General features: G+C 38.8%; 1 protein-coding gene across 1 annotated transcript in view; it reads right to left on the bottom strand.

Moving 5' to 3' along the window:
- tesk2 (testis associated actin remodelling kinase 2) overlaps window positions 1-16,150 on the bottom strand; it is a 39,860-nt gene extending 23,710 nt beyond the window's left edge. Inside the window, exons 1-4 of the mRNA XM_061045354.1 lie at window positions 15,779-16,150; window positions 10,296-10,743; window positions 9,852-9,971; window positions 2,086-2,207 (exon numbers count right to left, since the gene is read on the bottom strand). Of these exons, the coding sequence (XP_060901337.1) occupies window positions 2,086-2,207; window positions 9,852-9,971; window positions 10,296-10,418 (365 nt within the window). The 5' untranslated portion in view covers window positions 10,419-10,743; window positions 15,779-16,150. The remainder of the gene's footprint in view (window positions 1-2,085; window positions 2,208-9,851; window positions 9,972-10,295; window positions 10,744-15,778) is intronic.
- Between the last annotated feature and the right edge of the window lie 3,858 nt (window positions 16,151-20,008).

The raw sequence follows: 20,008 nt of genomic DNA, 5'->3' as shown, positions 1-20,008 counted from the left end.
TCTTACTTTCTAGTGTCATTGTGCACACAGGTTCATGTCACGTACACTGACGCTTCAGTGTTTAGCCCCCTCTACATCGGTCTACAAACCTTTCTGTGTTCTAACCTCTTTCCATTTTTGCATCTTCAAATATTACTCCTAGTTTGACCACGTTTCTGCTGGTGGAGCAGAAGAGAAATGCAGAGGCTTTTTAGGTCGGGTAGAATCTGTTTCATCTGAAACCATTTCGCATGCCCACTTCCATCGATGCAACACCTGTTGGTTTTCCTGACCAAACGAGTGGCGAGGCGCAAACCGGTCGTTTTGGGGTGCCGTTAAACCTTCTACCTTAAATGTTTTTACATATTTGACGTTTAAGTCCCACTTCTAAGAAGGCAAATACGCTGTCAAAGTTTAGGATTGTGAGGATGGCACCAGGGAAAGCCAATCAAATTTCAAGGAAGCCTCTGCCACTCCTTGCCCCCCCCCCCCTCTGAGCACACCCCTGTTTGTAAACATGTATCAAGCAGTGTGTCCAGTGTTAACTCGATTCTTTAAGGTCTACGAGACCTTATGGCACTCCACCACATTAGATTAACTTGTAACTGGTACCAAATGTAAAGACACATAAAGTTGGGGTGTCATTGTTTTGAACGTGCTAACGCAGATTAATGCTTCTTTTGGGTAAAATCCTCAACACTGGTGGTTAAACATCGAGTACAAAAACAGACGTTTACAGCCAATGTTTGTTTGTATCACTGCTGCCAACATGCTTGTTTGTACTGCAACACACTCTTAGAAAAATCCCCCTAATTGTATTTAAAGCTTACAATGTCAAAGCTTAATGACCTAATGCAGATGATGACAACAAGCTCTGTTTTGTTTACATCATGTAAGAGCCAAACGCTCCCGGCTCGCTGAAAACAGACTGATGACACATTATTAGATCTTTCACGGGTTTAGGTTCGGGGAAATTTGATGTTGTTTGACCATCATCGGACATCGCTTTTCAAAGACTGTTTACAGCCTCGTCACCTTTTACAAGAACATCCCTCTTCACTTGTCTTTTTTTCGCCTCAGGGCAGCTGCAGCGGCTCTAACAGGAGGAGTCTAGCAGTTCAGAAAACGCTTTGTTAATAGTCTCTCCGTTTGACACAGTTTCTAACTAATCCCAAATGGAAACAGGTCATAACTACAGACTCATGAGCAAGAGAAGGAAGAGGCAGTTAGAACATTATATTTGTTGATTAACCATGCGAGGCAGATGTTAAAAGAAATGACTCACATAATGCAAAACGCCATTTGGGCGGAAAAAGTTTAGTCTGTATTTAAAACCAGCAGTTAATCAGTGACATAATAAAATGTACTATGACCACTTGAAATCTGGATCTTTTCAATTAATCCATGAAGTTACTGTTGAGTTATACAGGCCTGTTGTATTCCACCATTAAACGTGCTTAAACGAAACCAACACTGATAATCTATAGCTAACACTAAGACGTATCAGGATTTACTAAGAAGTTTATGTGACAGAAGAATAAAGTGGAAAATAATCATGTTATAGAGCATTCTGTGTTTAATAAACTACAATGCCACATTAAGTTAAGACTGGACATTTCTTAAACCATTTAGTAGTGTTGTAGTCGAGACCACACTAACCGAAACCGAGACAAGACCAAGACATTTAGGGATCAGGAGTCAAGACCTAGACCGAGGCAGGGCAAGACCGAGACCAAAAATATCTATGTAAAATCATCATCTTGTGTGCACTTGTGTGTCACTCTTCTCGACCACAGCAGCGGGAAGGTTGTGGCCTTAACCGAGGGATACAAATCAAAAAGAATGAATTGAAGTTATTTGTTGTTTTAGAAAAAGGTGTTTTCCTTCTAACCACATGTGGGAAAATAAACTGTCAGTGGTGGTCTTGACTGGTCCTGATTTAAAATCCGGAGTCCACCCAGTCTGAGACCGAGACAAGACCGAGTTAAAATGCTTTGGATTCAAAGACGAGATCTTTAAAAAGTGATCTCCAGACTGGTCTTGAGGCCAAGGCCGATTTCACTACCCCTTAGCGTAATTTGAAAAAGTTAGAGTTTCATTACCAACCTGAGTATGTTTGGATGACAAAGCCGGTTCATTAGTTGGACCTCTCTCAACATGTTGGCTCTGTTGCTGCTCAGTTTGTTCATCTTCAGAGCCATGACCTGATCTGAAGCTCGATGACGAACCTGGAAAAACAGTTAAATGATACCACATTTTAGAAATGTACAAGTACAAGTGAAGACGGGTAAGAACCCAATGTCTGCCCTCATAAATATATTCTAGTGGCTGCAACAAACTAGGATTGTGTATAACTTTGGATAAACAGTTCACTGAAGCTTGGGTCATTGTGTCCTCACACGACTTCAAAACAAAACAGCCCTTCTTTATTGGATACTTGTAAAAAAAAAAAAAAAAAACAATCTGCCTCATGCAGCAAGAAAAACAGAGGAAACAGAAAAGGAAGGCAGCACAGAAAAGAGAACTGAAATGAGGTCAATCTCAGCTGACAAGCGATGACTAAGTACATTTGTCAATCCAGAGCTGCACAATCAATTTTGTATTATTGGGATTTTAGTTTCCATCTAGTTGTCAGACAGAGGCAGCATCAACATCAATCCGTCCATCCATAAGTGGCTGGAGCCTTTCCCAGCATGCCTTAGGTGGAGGGCAAACAAACACTTTAGTCAGGTCACTGCATGAAGACAACAAAGGAGCCCCCTTTAGCTAAATTTAAACCAGTGCACATGTTGCTGCAACAAAAGAAGTAAAACAGACTGGTGTTTCGAACCTGAGGGACTTTGATGAGTTGTTTTTAAGAAAGGATTGTAAGATGTTTAAACACTGTCTGGTTTCTAGACCAATAGTTCTACCAATAATATCAGCAAATAACATATTAATATTGGTCTATATAGCCCCGTTTCCACCAAGTGGTCCGGTTTGGTTCAGTAAAATTTGGTAAGGTTTGGTACGGTAAACCCTGATATGTTTGCGTTTCCACAGCCAACTGGACCCTAACTTAGAAGGCGGGGTCTAAGCTGGATGGCAATGGTCACGTCAGCTACGTAATAGTGTGAACACAGTACACAAAGGGAAACAATGGGGGACGTCCAGCAGAGGTCTGCATCTCCGAGGTTGTCCACTGGTTGGTGCTATGCACCGACATTATTCGCAAAAAAACTAAAACAGTGTTGAAATTACTCGAAATCTACAGGATATTTAAACATGGTGCATTTTGCATGTGTGCTTCATTATTTAGGGACTGTAGTGTGTCCACCTTTTAGGATCCGATGGATACGATTGGCACCCCAACAGAAAGGTAGTGAAAAAGTAGGACGGTATGGATCGGTTCTTTTTATGCCATTCTCAACTTTTGACAGTGGAAACACCAATACATATATACAGATCCAAACCTTACTGAACCTGATCTCTTGGTTGAAATGGGGCTTATGTTTTCCAATAGACGCTGATATGAAAACAGTTTTTACAGAACATAAATTGTAGAACACAATGCAATACTTTCAGCACTGTCTGCGAGCACATTAAGGCAGAGTATCACAGCGGAGCAGACAATGACACACATTTGACAACAAATAATCATGAAAAGAAAAAACTACAAGTTATTTCCTAATGAAAACACACTTCTGAGTTCTTTCACATATTCTTATCAGTGCACAAACCTCAAAGGAATTACTATTCACAGTCATGCGTAAAAAGTTTACAAAGTGGCGGCCATATCTGTGTTTCTCAGTAGTTTTACCCCCTCTCACAAAACCAATATCAGCATCAAATATGCCATATCAGTCAGGCTGGTTTAAGCAAACATATCTGTTAATTCGTATGAGTTTCTAGGTGAGGCCTAAAAGAACATCAGTTAACAAACAAAAATGTCGAGAATGTTGAGTTATTCAACAGCCTCTGAAGGAGCGCTGAACACCTTTCATGTCATTACTGGAGCAAATGCTTATTACTTTTAAACACAAGAAACCCTTTACCTGCTTCACAGCCTTTGAAATCAGCAGTGACCTGAGTTATTTACAGAACAGAATACCACCACCCAGTGCATTAATTACCAAGAATGTGAGCTCTTCTGACTGTACTGCCCTGCATGCACATAGGAAGTATCAAGCAGCAAACCACAGAAGCCAACACATCAGATGACTGAGCTTCTGCAGAAATACCTAGCAACACTTGCTCACACTTCCTGACAACAGAAATATAATTAAACTATGATGCAGGTTTTTAATCTGGAAGGCTAAATTGATACTTGCATGTTTATAGATAGACAGCCTTCAGCTACAAAGAGCCTGTTGAAATTTTATCAAAGGTTCCACACAAGCAATAAAGTGCAGGAAATCATCAGGAACTATCAAACAAACATGCAAAACAGAGCTGCAGACTTTCAAATTAGAGCTATATGATCACACCTATGCTTCCCCACTTCTCACAAATCAACACCTCGACTATTTTAAACCACAGTTTGGAATTACAGCTGCTAACTTGTGTGATATACTTGGTAGTGAAACACAAAAATTATAATAAATGACTCAACATATTGTAGTATAACTTGGTAAGTGTTTATATCCATGGGTTGGGTTATGGGTTTTCATTTAAAAGTAATATTTAAAAAATGATTTTCTGCTATTCTTTGTCTTTTTGATGGTACATAAAGAGTCCTTAGTATTCAACAACCAAATCAAATGACCGAAGTGAAGGTGGACTCCTGCTCACTTCCGAAATTGCACAAATATTTGGCACTGGAAAGTATCTGTGGAATCTAGACAGTGCTCACTCTTTCTCTTTTGGTTAAACATATGACTGACGATTGATTTAAAACATACATCGAAAAAATATCGACATAAAATGTTGAAATCCTAAGCTCCTATCCTAAAACAAGCAATTTGAAGACACCGCCTCAGAGGTTTCAGAAAAACAGTGATGGGCTTTTTTTGACTGTTAGTTGTTTTTTTTTTACATTTTATAGACCTGATCATTATGGTGAAAGCTATTGGCAGATTAATCTGTATTGAAAATAATCATGAGTTGCAGCCCTAATCCTTTACATTCATTCAGTAACACAGCCACGGTGCACTGATCACACAATGAATGGGCAGTTCTTCCTAAAGCAGGATAATTAATTTAAAAATGGGTCAATATGGATTATATATGAAGGATTAACAAGGGAAGGCAATGGACAAACTGCAAATTAAAGATATGGACAAAATCTATATGAAGAGCGAGGTAAGGCCAAGCGGCAAACTCCGGTGTTGAAAAATGAAGCAAATGCGGAAGTGCAAGATTCTGCAGTTCGTCAAGTGTCCACTTGAGGCTTGCTCCAAGAGCCTCGGATGTCACATACACACTGAAAAAAGACAGTTTTTAAAATGGAAATTAACATGTTTACAGCCTGGTACAAAAAAACAAAATAGGTCTGATTAGTTTTTGCCCTTATGGCACACTGTACAGAGCAGTATTGGGGCACTGTAAGGAAACCGTTTTGATTTAATGAACCATACCTGATATCCATAGTTAGCCTCGTAGCTGACCTGATTGACAGTTGGGTGCGATGTACAGTTTGCCCGAAGCGTTAAAAAACCCGAATCCAGCTCTCAGCTTGTCGCTAGGTTGACTAAAAGTTAGGCTGAGACAGGATTTCCAACATGGCGGCTGCTCACAATGAATCCCTACTTCATCAGTATCGCAATATGACCAGCCGCAATGGACGGATCACAAAAGTCTGAATGTATCGCAAATGATTAAGAAAAATATTTTATGTAGACAAGCAATGCAGTGATATATGGATGGAGGCGTGGGTATGATGGCAATGCTTCCACACAGTTTGGATGCAGTCAGATGAAGCTCTAGCTGTTTTTGAGCTTCTTTTAGGTCATTAGTGCCGAGTTAGCAGTATGGCAAAGTTATCAATATGCAGTATGTATAGCATGGTCAGTAGAAACACATGAAGAAGGATCTTCTTGAGTTAGACTCAGGGGTTTTCTGGTTTTCTGTGCATGCTCCTCTCTCTCTCTCAATCTCTCCCTCCATCTCATTCATACAGACACAAAAATGGCTCTGTTCAAGTTCAAAGGAAAGGGGCCTGGCTAGAAGAGCCGACAGTCTCCACCGCAGGACAGCAGAAACAACAGATGGCCACTCCTCTGAGGGCCTCCTCCCCCACATCCGTCTATCCTCCTCCGACCCCCCTAGTCCTCACTCTTCACATCCCCCCATCTGCATTGAGTCCTGATCCCCCTTTTTCTCCTCCTGGCTGTGGCCTCCGACGAACCGTCATCCCTAATCCTCATCTTCCCCAGAAAGCGACCCCAGCTTCTTCTTTTTTCTCTCCTTCCACGCTGCCATACTTTTTTATGATCTTGAACGCCTCCCTCTTTAATAATTTTTTAAAAGTACATGTTTCTGGAAACCATACCCCCCTGTGTTTTTATTTTCCGACAACCCTTTACTCATCCACCCTCTTACCAGACACAGCCCCTAAATCAACGTCTTCTCAAACACTCCTCGTCCATTCATAAACTTCTAAAACCTCCTCTTACCCCCCATTTTTCATCTTGTCTTGCCAACCCAGCTCTATACCATCAAACCCCCCCAAGTCTGGTCCCTCCTCCTCGTAGCCTCAACCTCTATCACCATTAATTTCACCACCTTTTTGTTCCTATCCCTCTCTGTCAGTGTCTTTGCCTTCAGGCGTTTCATCATTCTGCTCCATTTCCTCTTCTCTCTGTGTTTACCTATGCATTCCTCACTCTCACAGCCACACAAAGTATTAACAGATATTTCCATTACTCCAAGAGAGGCGGAGGTGGTTATTGGTATGCACACAGGAAGCATGGTCTATGGAAAGGTGTCGTTTACCTTAATTATGTGTGTTGGAATCTTCTCTCATTAAAGCTTCATTTGGAGGTGGTTAAAATCAGTACTGACAAGATTTAGATTACAGAGACAAAACAGCAGCAGTGTTGAAGCTGCTTCTACTGTTTTTACCTTTTTCATCACTTCTTATACTCTACTTTTTATCACTGAAGAATAAGCTTTTTGGCATTGGTAGAGAAGATTTGGCAAGTTTTTCATGAGTGCAACCCACATACTCAGCTCTGCTGCTCATCCCACCAAATGCATGTTCCTTGTAAATGTGGCACCTTTTAAAAGGGAAATAAACAGGCTTTCCAATAGTATAAGATGAATTGCACAGAAGCTTTGTTTCAACAAAGAAATAATCTACCAAACACAAATTTCTTTACTTTTTGTGCTTCAATGTTTATTTAATAAATAAAGTGTTTTTTCAACAGTGTTTAAAATGGTATGGTGTTATATTTAAACGTCTCATATCTACAAATAAAGGAGAGTCAGATTACAATTGGTCAGATTACACAAACTTGTTGACACCTTCTGGTGGTTATTCTTCACATCAGCATTAATAAACATAATAAAGCTAAGCTGCAGTTTTCAAGTGTGATAAAGTGGCAACAGTTGCACTTGTTAAACTCACTTACACACATGTTTTCAGTGTGTGGATATCCTTCACTGAAACTGCTGGTGGATGTTTATTTTTTACCTCAGTGGTTCACACACTTTCAGGTATGTAAATTATTATGAATAACCTCAAGTGTTTACACAGCTCACAATAAAGGTCTGAAGGTTTTTAAATATTTTGTGATACTGTATCGATTACCGGAAAAAATCTAATAAATAATCTACATGCAGAGATTTTACTTTATACTGATTTAGACAAATTATTTTTCCACTGCACCAAATTCACAAACAAAGCATTTTGTTATATGAACTGTTAAAAATAAATATCCACTGGGGTTTTTGCATTACATTTATTATTATAAATACCTTTTTTATTGCATTTCTTCACTCAAATTGTATGCATATGTTCTTCTTCTTTATACTGTGTTAGTTTTCTCAAAATTTGATTCAAAATTGCTCGGTTTCACCTGCATGACAGCATCCCCGTATATCACAATATACTACACTGAACCTATGTAAAACATTTTTGCAGTAGTGTTGCTGTTGGATGAAACCTGTCAAGCCCAAACAAAGTGGGTTCGACAGCTTGCATACCTGGAGCACAATGGGTTCCTTTATGGTTACATTTTATATGGCTTTTTATTAATATGAAATAAAAACGTCCATCGTTTGCAATGGTTGAATAATTGTCAGACCAGCCTTTCATGAACACATGATGCACAACCCTCAAACATCACGATCAGCTGGCAGACAACATCCAGTTTAATCAATGAGCCGGACACAGTGCTAAAGCACGAGAGGGACACGATGGAAAGTGAACATCAAATCACTTCAAGTCCAATACAAATCCACTGGTTACATGGATTTGCAGTAGAGGGCAAGTTGCTGTGAGCTGAGACAGAAGTGACATCATAGTACACAGAGTGATAGGAAAAATACATTTAAATTGAACATGATGCAACAACTGATGTGATGTGGAGCTGCACATGGCTGAATGTGGTTTAAAATCTTTTATATAATCATGATGTAAGAGATATCACAATCCTTCCTGCACTTGATTTTGCGTGTTAACTAGTGTCCAGAGTGCTCCGAGATCAAGACAAGACCAAGACCAAGGCCAAGGCAGGATGAGACAGAGAGAAGACCATCACCATATATATCACTTAAAAAATCATCAACTTGTGTTTAGGGGGCGTGTCACTAATTTAGACCGTAACACCAGGAAGGTTGCATTCCTCACTGGGGAGGCCAACCAAACTACAAATGAACAAAAGTTATTTTTTGTTTCAGAAAGGGACGTTTTTCCTTCTAATCACAGTAATGAAATGAGAACGAGCCGATCAGTGGTGGTCTTGATTTTAAATCCGGAGTCTGTCCAGTCTGATACCGAGACAAGATTCCAAGTCGAGACCGAGACCTTTAAAAACTGGTCTCGAGACCAAGACTCATCTTGAGTACAACAACACTAGTGTTAACATTTACCAAATCAAAAGGTCAGTCTAACATGTAAACAGATGTGTGATCACTCTCGCACACAAGCGCACAAAAGCGAGACAAAGTGTGTTTTCACATCCAGAACAGTCACAGCAAACTAAACCGATCAGTTGCTATCAGTCCGTCAAGGCCATGATTATTTACTTCTCACCAGAACAACTCAACTCCTTTCCTAGAGGAGTCGTTTTCTCACACCGTTTATCTAAGCCAAGCTGAGCCATGCCATCATTTCACACAGTCATGGTGGCCTTATTAATACAGTCAACAAGGAGGGATAAAGGGAAATAAACGTCTCAGCTGACAGTTACTCAGAGAGAGGATTCACTGATAATTATAAAGCCGGATGTGCATGTGTGACATGTATGCCTGGAGGAGGAAGACGGGATGAAGTATAAGGGTTAACGATCGTGTTTAAGTGACGTCTCTGAAGTGATTGCATCTAATTTGACCTAAAAATGTCCAGAGAAGACGAGCGAATAGAGAACAAGATAGATCAGTGTTTAACCCAGCAACAGATCAACATGACAAGATTAGATGAAACGGATCATTTCAGTTTCACACCACTTACTTGTAAAGGCCGTGCACTACAAGTTCCCTCTTTATATCTTAACAAGACAATTTCACAAGAGACCCCAGCATGATTTTTGTCACGTAGCAGGGGAAAAAGAAACTTCTGCTAATGAGCATGTGTGATCTGAGACTCTGTTTGACCTAATATGAACCACACAGGATGGATGGAACGGAAGGAGGGAGGCATGAACAGAAGATGATGTATTAAGACTAAAACGAGATGGAAAGATGTCCTGGAAGGATAAGCACAGAGACTGTAAAAGCTGATCTCTACCGACCTTGAAGACATCAGAGAAGAATCCAGAGCCGATCCACTCGCAGGTGAAGTCATCGAGGCGTGTGAGGCAAGAGAAGGCACTGATGAGGGCTCTGTACGACGACGGCCACACCCTGCCCACCTGGTGACGACAGGAACACACTGGTATCAGCAGATGAAGATGAAAACTTTATCATTATTCATATGGACAGTAATATAGTGGGAGCCCTGCTTCAGCTCACTTAATGTGCATAAAAATAAGAGATAGCTGTTGATAGGTCACTTCACCTTTAACTGAGACTTGAACATATTATGACATAGAAAGCCTGATAGCACAAACACACACAGACTCTCTCAGAACTGAAATAGAAAGACCATAATGAATGAGCTCAGCCAATCAGAGGCCTGATCACTTACTGAACATTTAATGTTGTCTAATATTTTATGTGCAGCACCAACAACTCACCTGTGGTGGTGGACCCATGCCCATCTCGCCGCCACCTACCCCTCCTCCACCATCTCTGTCCTCATTACTTCGCTCTGTTCGTGTAGGAAACCCAGCGATGGAGTTGCGTTTATTCCGGTCCATGGCGATGTGGAAGCTCGGGACACCAGTGAGGGTAATGTGGGCCTGTTTCGGCAATGTCCCCACATGACAAGAGGACGGGATTGTTTTAGTGACGCCGGGTGCTCCGCGGCAGCACGGTGTTGACTCAGTGTGTGTCCTGGGAGAAAATGTGTCACACACATATACTGCAGATTAAAAACGGTGCCTAGGGCGGCCCTGGTGATGCACCCCGGCTGGATCCAAGGTGTTTCCTACTCATCCAGATCTTACTGGTTGTGAGGAGGAAGTCAGTCAGGATGAGAGAGTTTTCACATGTTTGAACGTTGTATGCTGAGACCTCGGAGCCCTACAGAGAGTAAAGAGAAACAAAGACATCAGGTGATTTCTAAGGGTTTCATATTAGGAAGTCTGGTTCTTGTTCAAACACAATAATAAATGAATTTTTATGTGAATTATGTCAAAGAGAAGAACAGAGTCGGGGCATAACACATCCATCACATTCCCTTCCACAGGATAGAAACAAAAGCTGCCTTGCTATTCTTCACTGAAAGTTTTGGCTGGTTTAATAATAGCAGCTGGAGATGTGGACTGTGTTTTGCCTTTGGATGAATCAGACAAGCTACTAATGCTCAACAGGACCGAATGTAATGGCTGTAATAGGGGCCGATTGTCCAATTATGGGAGATTAGCCAAGGAATAGCTCAGGTCCTGGTCCTTTCTGCCATCCAAAACAAAATCAGCAGGGTACAAAGGGTAAGAGGAAGGGAGGTCTGTTACTAAAGGTCTTTCATACACTCACAAACAATGTGGCTTTCATATCTAACCTCTAAGAATAGTTTATTCTGGAAAAACATCTCTTTGGTTGATGTTATATTTTTGGTTATGAAGATATTTATCTGACACTACTTGAGAAAAATGGAGTTAAACACCTGTTCTTTCATAGAGATTGGGGGAGAGAAAAATGTCCCTTTGGTTATTTTTGTATGTTTTTCTACACGTTATTACACAACAGATGCACCAATGTTTCCATTGAACATACATCGGAAAAATAATGTGGCATGCACCGATGTAAGAAGCCGATATTTATCCGATGAGTCGCATCTATTTAAAGCTGGCAAGCCTGTAGGCCATACCTTACTGCTGACTCAGAGAAGAGGTTTAAATATTTGGGCAGAAGAAGTCACCTTATGAAAACAAGCTGATTTGTTTTCATGGTCAAACGCGAAAGAAAGTGTCGGCAGTGTGCGAGGCTTACAGCGTCTCTGAGAAAGATCGGCGACATGCTGTTTGTAAGACGTGATCCAGTGACATCTGAAGAGGAGGGACTACTAACAGCAAATCAAATACTTACAATCTCATAGAGCGTTTGAAAAGCAGACGCCAAGTATTACGAAGAAGTAAAGAAAAAAAGATTTTTATTGGCAATCATCTAAATACTTGTTTTTTTTCTTACATCGTATCAGTCCTGATTTTCACAACTGGTGCATCTCTAAATTACATCCTAATGTTGAGCTTCTTATCTTCAACTGCTTAATTAAAGGTGATCTATTCTCACTTTCCACATTTATTATATCAGTCTGGGAAACCTATTGAGTAGCGTTGCAACAAGCTCAAAAACCTCGTTGTATAATGACTTCAATAAAAACCCTAATTTCAGCCTCTGCCTGAAACAGCTGATTTGAGCTGCTGTCTTTTTAAGGTCGCGCTCCCCTCGTGCCCACTTTCCTCTGATTGGCCGGCTCTGTTTGCAGTCGCAGGGAAAATGTGCTTCCGGGTGGGCGTGTTCTTGAAATAGCTGCCGGGATGGGAATGTCCTACAACTTTGCTCCATGCTTTGCTCTAATACGGCGGCAGAACTTGTCTCCGTCTTTTAGTATGGACAACATCGTAACATTATACTGTAGGTATTTAAATATGGATCAGCATAATAGATCTCCTTTAAAGTATGAGTGACACATTCTTTATTGAAGACTGTCAAATAGGAAAAGTTTTATTGACCTTTAGTTGTGCTTAAGTGCGTCCATGATTTGTTTGTGGATGACACGATACACAGTTCTGCCTGGTTTTTTAAAATCGTTTTTTTGGGTGATTCAAAGCTGGTTGAGGTCATACGCTGTAACATTTCCAGCAGCTCACTGAAGAAAAAGTCCCTAAATTACTTAATTCAATGAATTCCAATAATCCTCCTGGATATCAAGTGCTCAAAATCGGCTTCAACAAAAAAGAGGAAAAGCTTTAAACACACTCGTTAGAGCTCAATGAAACACATGCGTAAATCACACATTCACACTTCTGTTTATTTACAACAAAACTAGGGGAGCACATTGAAAGAATTAGCAGATTAACAGAGGATTTAGTAGCTACTATTTCGATTAAAGAATATTTCTTCGGCCCAGTCCTTTAGTTGTGAGGATTTTTCTATCAATCAACCTTAACTGAATATTTGTCGGGCAAAGCAAGAACTTTATTGATCTGACTTTAGGAAATGTAGGGGACACTTTATTATTTGAATGCTGTGTTAGAGTTGTAGAAGTGTGAAACTGTTTTTTGAATCTAATCACAGAAGGTAAACAATGACTAACTTCTCTTTTCTGGTCGGACTAGTCCTTTAAGTCCTCGTGTCCCAAAATGACTCCATGCATGTAAAAAGTGCACACAGCCTTCGCACACTTTTACTACCACAAGGCCGGTCATTGTTTGCTCTACTGAGATTTCCTTCCCAAACTCGGCTTTATTACACTGCAGTCATATTTGTCAGTGTTGTAATCCAACATTTACAATGTGCGTACACAAGAAATAAACGGAATAGTTCTGTGAAACAAAGTCCTATAAGTGGGAGGAAAAAAAGTAAAAAGTAAAAAAAAAAGGATGTAGATGAAAAAGATAAACATTTAGCTGACCTACATTATGCAGAATCACAAAAGTCAATCTAAGGCAGAGGAGGTCTCATAAGATCACATCCTAAAAACAGCACTGGGATGACACAGATAGATTCCTCCGTGGTCCGTTAGCATTACATCACAGACATGAGAATCCTTCAGAGTTGCTGTGTGGACCCACTGGTCTACTTCTGACATCACTCTCTGTCTCAGCCACATCCTTAAAAGGCTTTTTATCCTCTGCTTTCCTTTTTTTTCTCCCCCCCTCTGATGACACCTAATATTTTGCCTTGTTAAAAATGGTACCGCAGAAATAAAAGTGCACATGCCAGGAAAAATGCAAACCCACATGTGCGAGGCCTACTGTGTGTTAAGTTTTTATTTCAGTAGATGGAGCAAGAACAAAGACACATATTTATTTATGTTGTGGTAATAGAAAGGGCAAGAATAGGTTTGCATGAAGATATAAATTCCCCGTTGGTTTTTTAGTAGCTTGAAGCAACAGGTTAGCCACATACCCACATCGGTGTCCAAAGCAGCCAATCCTGACTAACAACAATCTTTGTTCATTTTTTCTTTATTTCCCTTAAGCTCTGTCATGGAAATTAACAAAAACGCAGAATCAGCGGTGCTTTAGAGGACACTGTAGCGGAGTAAGAAGGTCCATCTCCAGACAGGATGATCTTTAAAGACACGATCAATAACAAAAAACAACTCTGAATGTTCTCTAGAGCTCTAAATAAAAACAAGACATCAGCAACAATCAATATATTGACTAACAGCCCAACAGGGGAGTGAACACTGGCTATACTCAAACGATAAACCTCATCCAGGAGGAGTAAACACGTTCAATGATCAACTATCTCACATCATTTTAAAGGGGAAACCTTCAACTTCATCTGAAGGTTCCCATGGTGGTACGTGTGTGTCCATCAAAGCACCAGGTGGATAATGGCAAACAGCCAAGATAAGATAAACCTGATGATTAACCCTGCTTGGGAATAAATTGGCAGAGTGGAAATATTTTGGATTTCTGAGGAAGGTGGGTCAACAGACAAAGCACGAGTCAAACATAAACAACGCCGTTCTGAAATAACAAAAATATTGAGGAAACTAATTTGACCTGGTGCCTCAAAAGAAAATCGTTTACACTCATGCTAGCCTTCTTTTGGCACTTAAACATGAGAAATGTGACACTTAGGAAACAAATAAGGTCGAATTGTTCTTTGAACAAAATGGCATAATTGTTTCCCCTTTAAATATCCGGAAGAGGCCAGTAAAAAGACTGTCAAATGATATGTATGGGGGGTCTTTTTTTGTCGTTTTAAAAGTGACAGATTGTTTTAAATTGGTATTTGAAATGGCCTCGTCTCCATCCCTGGTCCCTGGATTGAAATAAAATAAAATGACAATGTGGCAGCCTTTGTTATATCAGAAAATGGTTTTTTTTAATTCTTCAAAAGTATGCTCTCGCGGTCAATCCTCGCCAACCTAAGCTGCTAGGTTCCTTTAAGAGGCGAGTGATAGAAAGAAAAAATAGGCAAGCTGCCAGTGTTCACGTCTATATTTGTTTCCAAACTACTCCCTGTTGCCTACATATCCAAAGGACACGCATTTAAAACCACCACAGCAAAGGGACTACGCTTGAAAAGGGGTGGAATTTTTAAAAAAGCCGGCCTTATTTTGGGTCTGTAAAATGTGGCCGTATACTTCAAAACAGATGGGACATCTCCAGCTCAGCCTCAGGCCACATGTTTTAACAGTAGTCTGGGGGCCTGAACCGTATCCAGCTGCGCCTCAGTCGATTACAGGCTAATAGAAAACGTCAACAATAAATCAGAAGTTAAGTGATGTTATAATGATAGGTTGCAGCGAGGCTCAGGCGGGTGTCTCTAAGGGACAAGAGGTTTTAAATGGGTGTGTGTGAATGTCTGTGAGAGACAATTATCTCTTCACAGAGAGAAGGAATGCATCACACAAGAGGAACAACTTTGATTTAATCCTACTGATTTAAACATTAGTTCTGATTGCCGTGTATTGAAGATACAGATTTCAAAACAATCATCTGCCCCTTTCTCCTGATGAGATGGTTGAGAGATCTCCATTCACTTTAAGAGCAATCTCTGTCAAGCATTTGAGCAAGGTCACATTCAACAAAAGTGAAAAGAAGCCTCTTATCTGGTCAGGATCTGTTGTGTTAGACTAACCATGATATCTGAGCTGCTGCATACCTGTCATTCTTCAAGGTTTTAAAGTCATAAAAAGAGCACTTAAGACAAGCTGAGTGAAGGAACAAAATCTGCATATGATGTGGATGGAGTCAATGCAGCCAAAAGAGCTGCTCATACAGAAATGTAAAAGTACAAGGGGGTTAGATTCAGAACAAATGGCCGGCTCAACATGTTGGTGAAGTGTGAACGCCACCCCACAAAATGTAAACAAACCAAGCCAAGCAACAGTCGGTGTTAGCTTTTGCTCCTTGTTAATGTAAAGATAACTCACCGGTTTTTATTACGTAGAGACGTTTGCAATAACCATCCAAGCTGGGTCCCATGCCTTTCCCCTTTGGCATGTATAGAAAACGACAAGCGTATCCCCAGAAGCAGCAAAGTTGAAAACACGTAGCTAGCTCAAGGGACTAGCTGACTGGCTAGTTTGTCAACAAAACTAGAGCCAATATCCAGCAACAGACATTTAAAAAAAAAAAAACAGGGAAGTTTCTCGTCCAAACGGTGTTAAAGTTTCTCAAAATGAACTCGAAGTTTCCTGTCGTGGTTCTTGAACACAAAAAAAGGGGCAAAGTACGATGTTTTCTGTACCGCCCGGAATAATATTTCAAGCGATTGTTGGTGTTTGACAGCTCCGTCGCCACTCGGCTCTCACCCGAGTAACTCCCAATAAGCCCCGCCCATTTTTGATAGGCAGGAGAATGGACCAATCAACGGCCAGATATCAATGGGGGTGCGTGCCACCCGTAGTATTTACAGTCTGTGGTGCCACCGTGTTACCTAAACGCAGCATAAACAATAATAATGATAAAAATAATAATAATAATAAGACACCTCAAAAGAAAATTTGAATGTATATATTATTGTATATGTAATTTGACATAGTTTCAATACAGAGTATGAAACTGATGTGCTGCACAAAGACTAAATTGCTATTTTAATTTTTAAGTCTTGTCTCCAGTTGAGCCTTTAAAGATGCTGTAATACAGCATTCACACTATTGTTATCCAAATCTTTATTAGTGGGAATGCACACTACAGCATTCACACTATTGTTATTCAAATATTTATTAGTGGGAATGTTGTAAACAGCATTCACACTATTGTTATCCAAATCTGTATTTGTGGGAATGCTGTAATACAGTAATACAGCATTCCCAAAAACTTCCCTGACCAAACCTCTTGGGACTAACTTTTTGGATCGCTGTGGTTTCCACATTTCTTGGAAATCACATCAACGCGTTTGGCCATTTGTCCTCTTGCTCACAAAATCATCATTTAGCCACCAACTCTTAATTTAAGCCCTCAAAATGAGCACTCAATAAGGAGACGTTTTCCCCTTTTTCTCATTGTCTGACTGCATTTAAGCTGTCTTTATAAGATAAGATAAGATAATCCTTTATTTATCCCACAATGGGGAAATTTACAAAATGCAGTATCTTACTTGTTCTATCACTTCTACTACTGTTTCTTCATCTTCTACTAATATGCTTTTTTCTTGTACTATTTCCTCATCTTCTACCAATACTTCTTCTTCTATTACTCCTTTTACTTCTTCTACTTTTTGTTCTTCTGCTTTTACTACTTTTACTTCTTCTACTTTTTCTTCATCTTCTACTAATCCTTCAGCTGTTTCTGCTGATTCTTCTTCATTCAGCAGTGTTTTGCAAAACATTTCAGCGGTCAGCATTCCCACGCATTTTCCGCAGGTAAAAGCAAATTGTCTAGTTTATATTCAAAGTCCCCTTTCATCAGAATCAGCTTTATTGTCCAGGTATGCTCACCAATACAAGGAATTTGACTTTGATAGACTGTACAAAAGTATGATGTTTAATTATTAAACAATAAACTAAAACTATGAACAAGACCACATGAGACAATAGTGCAAAGGTGAGTAACAAAAGATGTAGAAACAAACGTGATAGTAAAGTATGTAATCATACAAATGCAGAAAAAGCAAAAGCCTTAAAAAGCCATTCAGCAAAATATCAAATTAAAAACAACACAAGGAGAGCGAAAAACAATAATGATAAGTAACTTTATACTTACTTTATTCAGAACAAAACAATGCAGAGTGCAATCATAAATACTTAACATCTGGTCACTTTAATGTCTGCCTGAATATATGCAATAATGTATTTTAGTTCAGAGTCACAACCTCCGCCTGTTTCCATCGTTATTTCTTTAAGAGCTATGATGTGCATCAAATTGAGGGCATGTCAACTTATTTAACTTTAATTTTTTTTGCTATATTTCTTTCAGAGAGTGTCAGGAGTGTAAGAATCTGTTAGAACATTTAAAATACTTTTCAATATATGATATTTTTTTTATCATATAATCAGGATTTTAGATAATAACATTTGAAATCAGATCAAAACATCAGTTAAATATTACTCACAAGGGCAGAGGCTTTGACCTCAGTCTTTATGACATTGTAGATATAGAGCACCATCTAGTGGACAAATTAAGGCAGCACTAACATGCACATCATTCTACAGCCGGACATGCCCACCCCCCCAATGGTTGCTTCAAGTATCCTGTGATTGTTGAACAACTTTTATGAAAACTTTGTGGCAAAAATGTAATTAATGTTTAAAACATGATGGCAGATTAAAACAGATGATCATGTTTGAGCATCAATTATGATTTTCCTAAGCCACTCATTCTTCCTGTAAGAAACAGGAACAGACTAGTAAACTCTGCAAGACAATATCAACAACAATAGAGGTCAAGTCACTTTTGTTTTCACGTGTTCTTTTCTGTCTCTTCCTTATTGTTAAAGCACATTTAGACCACTACATGAATAGCAATGTAATTGAGATCAGAATCAGAAATACTTTATTAATCCCAGAGGGAAATTTAGTCGTTACGGTTGCTCTAAACACAATATAGCAGTAGAAATATCGTTATATACAAATCAAATATTAATAAAATAAAATAGGGATGTAAGTAAGATACCAAACAATAAGTCCAATAAATATTTACACGAATAAGAGTAAATGTTAGAAAACAGCTTAGTACCAATCGCATTAGCAGATAATTTACTGCTGACTACAGATAAAGTAGGTCTAAGCTTTATAGCCTATTTGACAGGTGGCATGCACAACACAACTTTAGGCCTGAATTACCTTTATGGCTTCCAGACCTTCCAGCATTAAAACATTAGAATAGAATAGAATTACTTTATTGATCCCAAACTGGGAAATTGTGGCGTTACAGCAGCAGGTTGTCCAAACACACAATATGAGTAAAAAACACAATATTAGCAAATCTAAACACAATATAATATTAACTACAAAGTAAATAAGTACTAAAAATATCAAAACTAAGAATGTGAATATATACAACCAGGATTTAACTAAGCATTACTAGTCTTAAATATGAAAGATTAAATGTAAATGTGCAAAAACAGAGTTGTAAATGGACAGTATTGACATAGGGAGATGTGCAATCAATGATACTATAAGTTAAAGTGCAGGAGTGTAGACATGTTATCAGCAGAAACTATACAATATAACAGCGAGTAGACAGACAAATGAAGTGAACTTGAGTGCAGGGATAATTTGTAAATAAATTTAACATGTGCAGAACAGATTACAGTAAGGAGAGACAGATATTATCATGATGACAGTTCTCTGCTCGCATGAGGTGAGCTGTTGTACAGAGTTATGGCCTTGAGTGTAGACATGTTATCAGCAGACATATTATTATATATATATTATATTATATCAGACATATTATTAGGTGGTGTCATTGTTGGAAAAATCTTAATTCCACAATAATGAATGATGTTATTATAATTTGACAACATTAAATGTGGAAGTTACAGTCACAGGCGACATTTTATGGTTTGGACATTTTAAGTGGATTTTATGGAAGCCCATTTCCGCCAGTTAAAAAAATTAAAATTTAAGTAATAAAGTCATAATGAGCTAAAAAGTCATATTCATATTTCATTATCTCATTATTATGACTTTATTCTCATAATTTTAACTTTTCAACTAACACCCTACTACACTATTCATTTTTTTAAAGTTAAAAAATAAAAATGAAAACAATAAAGTCATAATTATGAGATAAAAAGTCAAAATTATGCGATAAAAAGTCATGAGATAAAAAGTTGAAATAATTAGATAACAAGTCATATTCATATTTCATTATTATGACTTTATGATCTCATCATTTCAACTTTTTTCTATCTCATTTTGACTTTTTATCTCATAATTTCGACTTTTTATCTCATAATTATGACTTTATTATTTTCATTTTTATTTTTTTAACTTAAATAAAAATGAACAGTGTAGTAGGGTGTTAGTTACAGTAGCCTACTTCTTACATTGAACAGCGTTTAGGAGGTTATTCAGGAGCTCAAATAAATTAAGTCTTATATCCTTGCTTTCTAAAAACATGAGTTTATTATGATCTGGTTGTTGCACTGCCTTCTTCTTCGGTTTGTTGTGTTTGAGAAATTTTGTCCTCTCGTAGGTACCGTCCGTCACGTGATA

Source organism: Labrus mixtus, chromosome 8 (genome assembly GCF_963584025.1).
Source record: "Labrus mixtus chromosome 8, fLabMix1.1, whole genome shotgun sequence".
In the NCBI taxonomy this organism is placed as follows: Eukaryota; Metazoa; Chordata; class Actinopteri; order Labriformes; family Labridae; genus Labrus; species Labrus mixtus.
The sequence above is the reverse complement of the archived record's forward strand: the minus strand, read 5'-3'. Positions and strand labels throughout refer to the sequence as shown.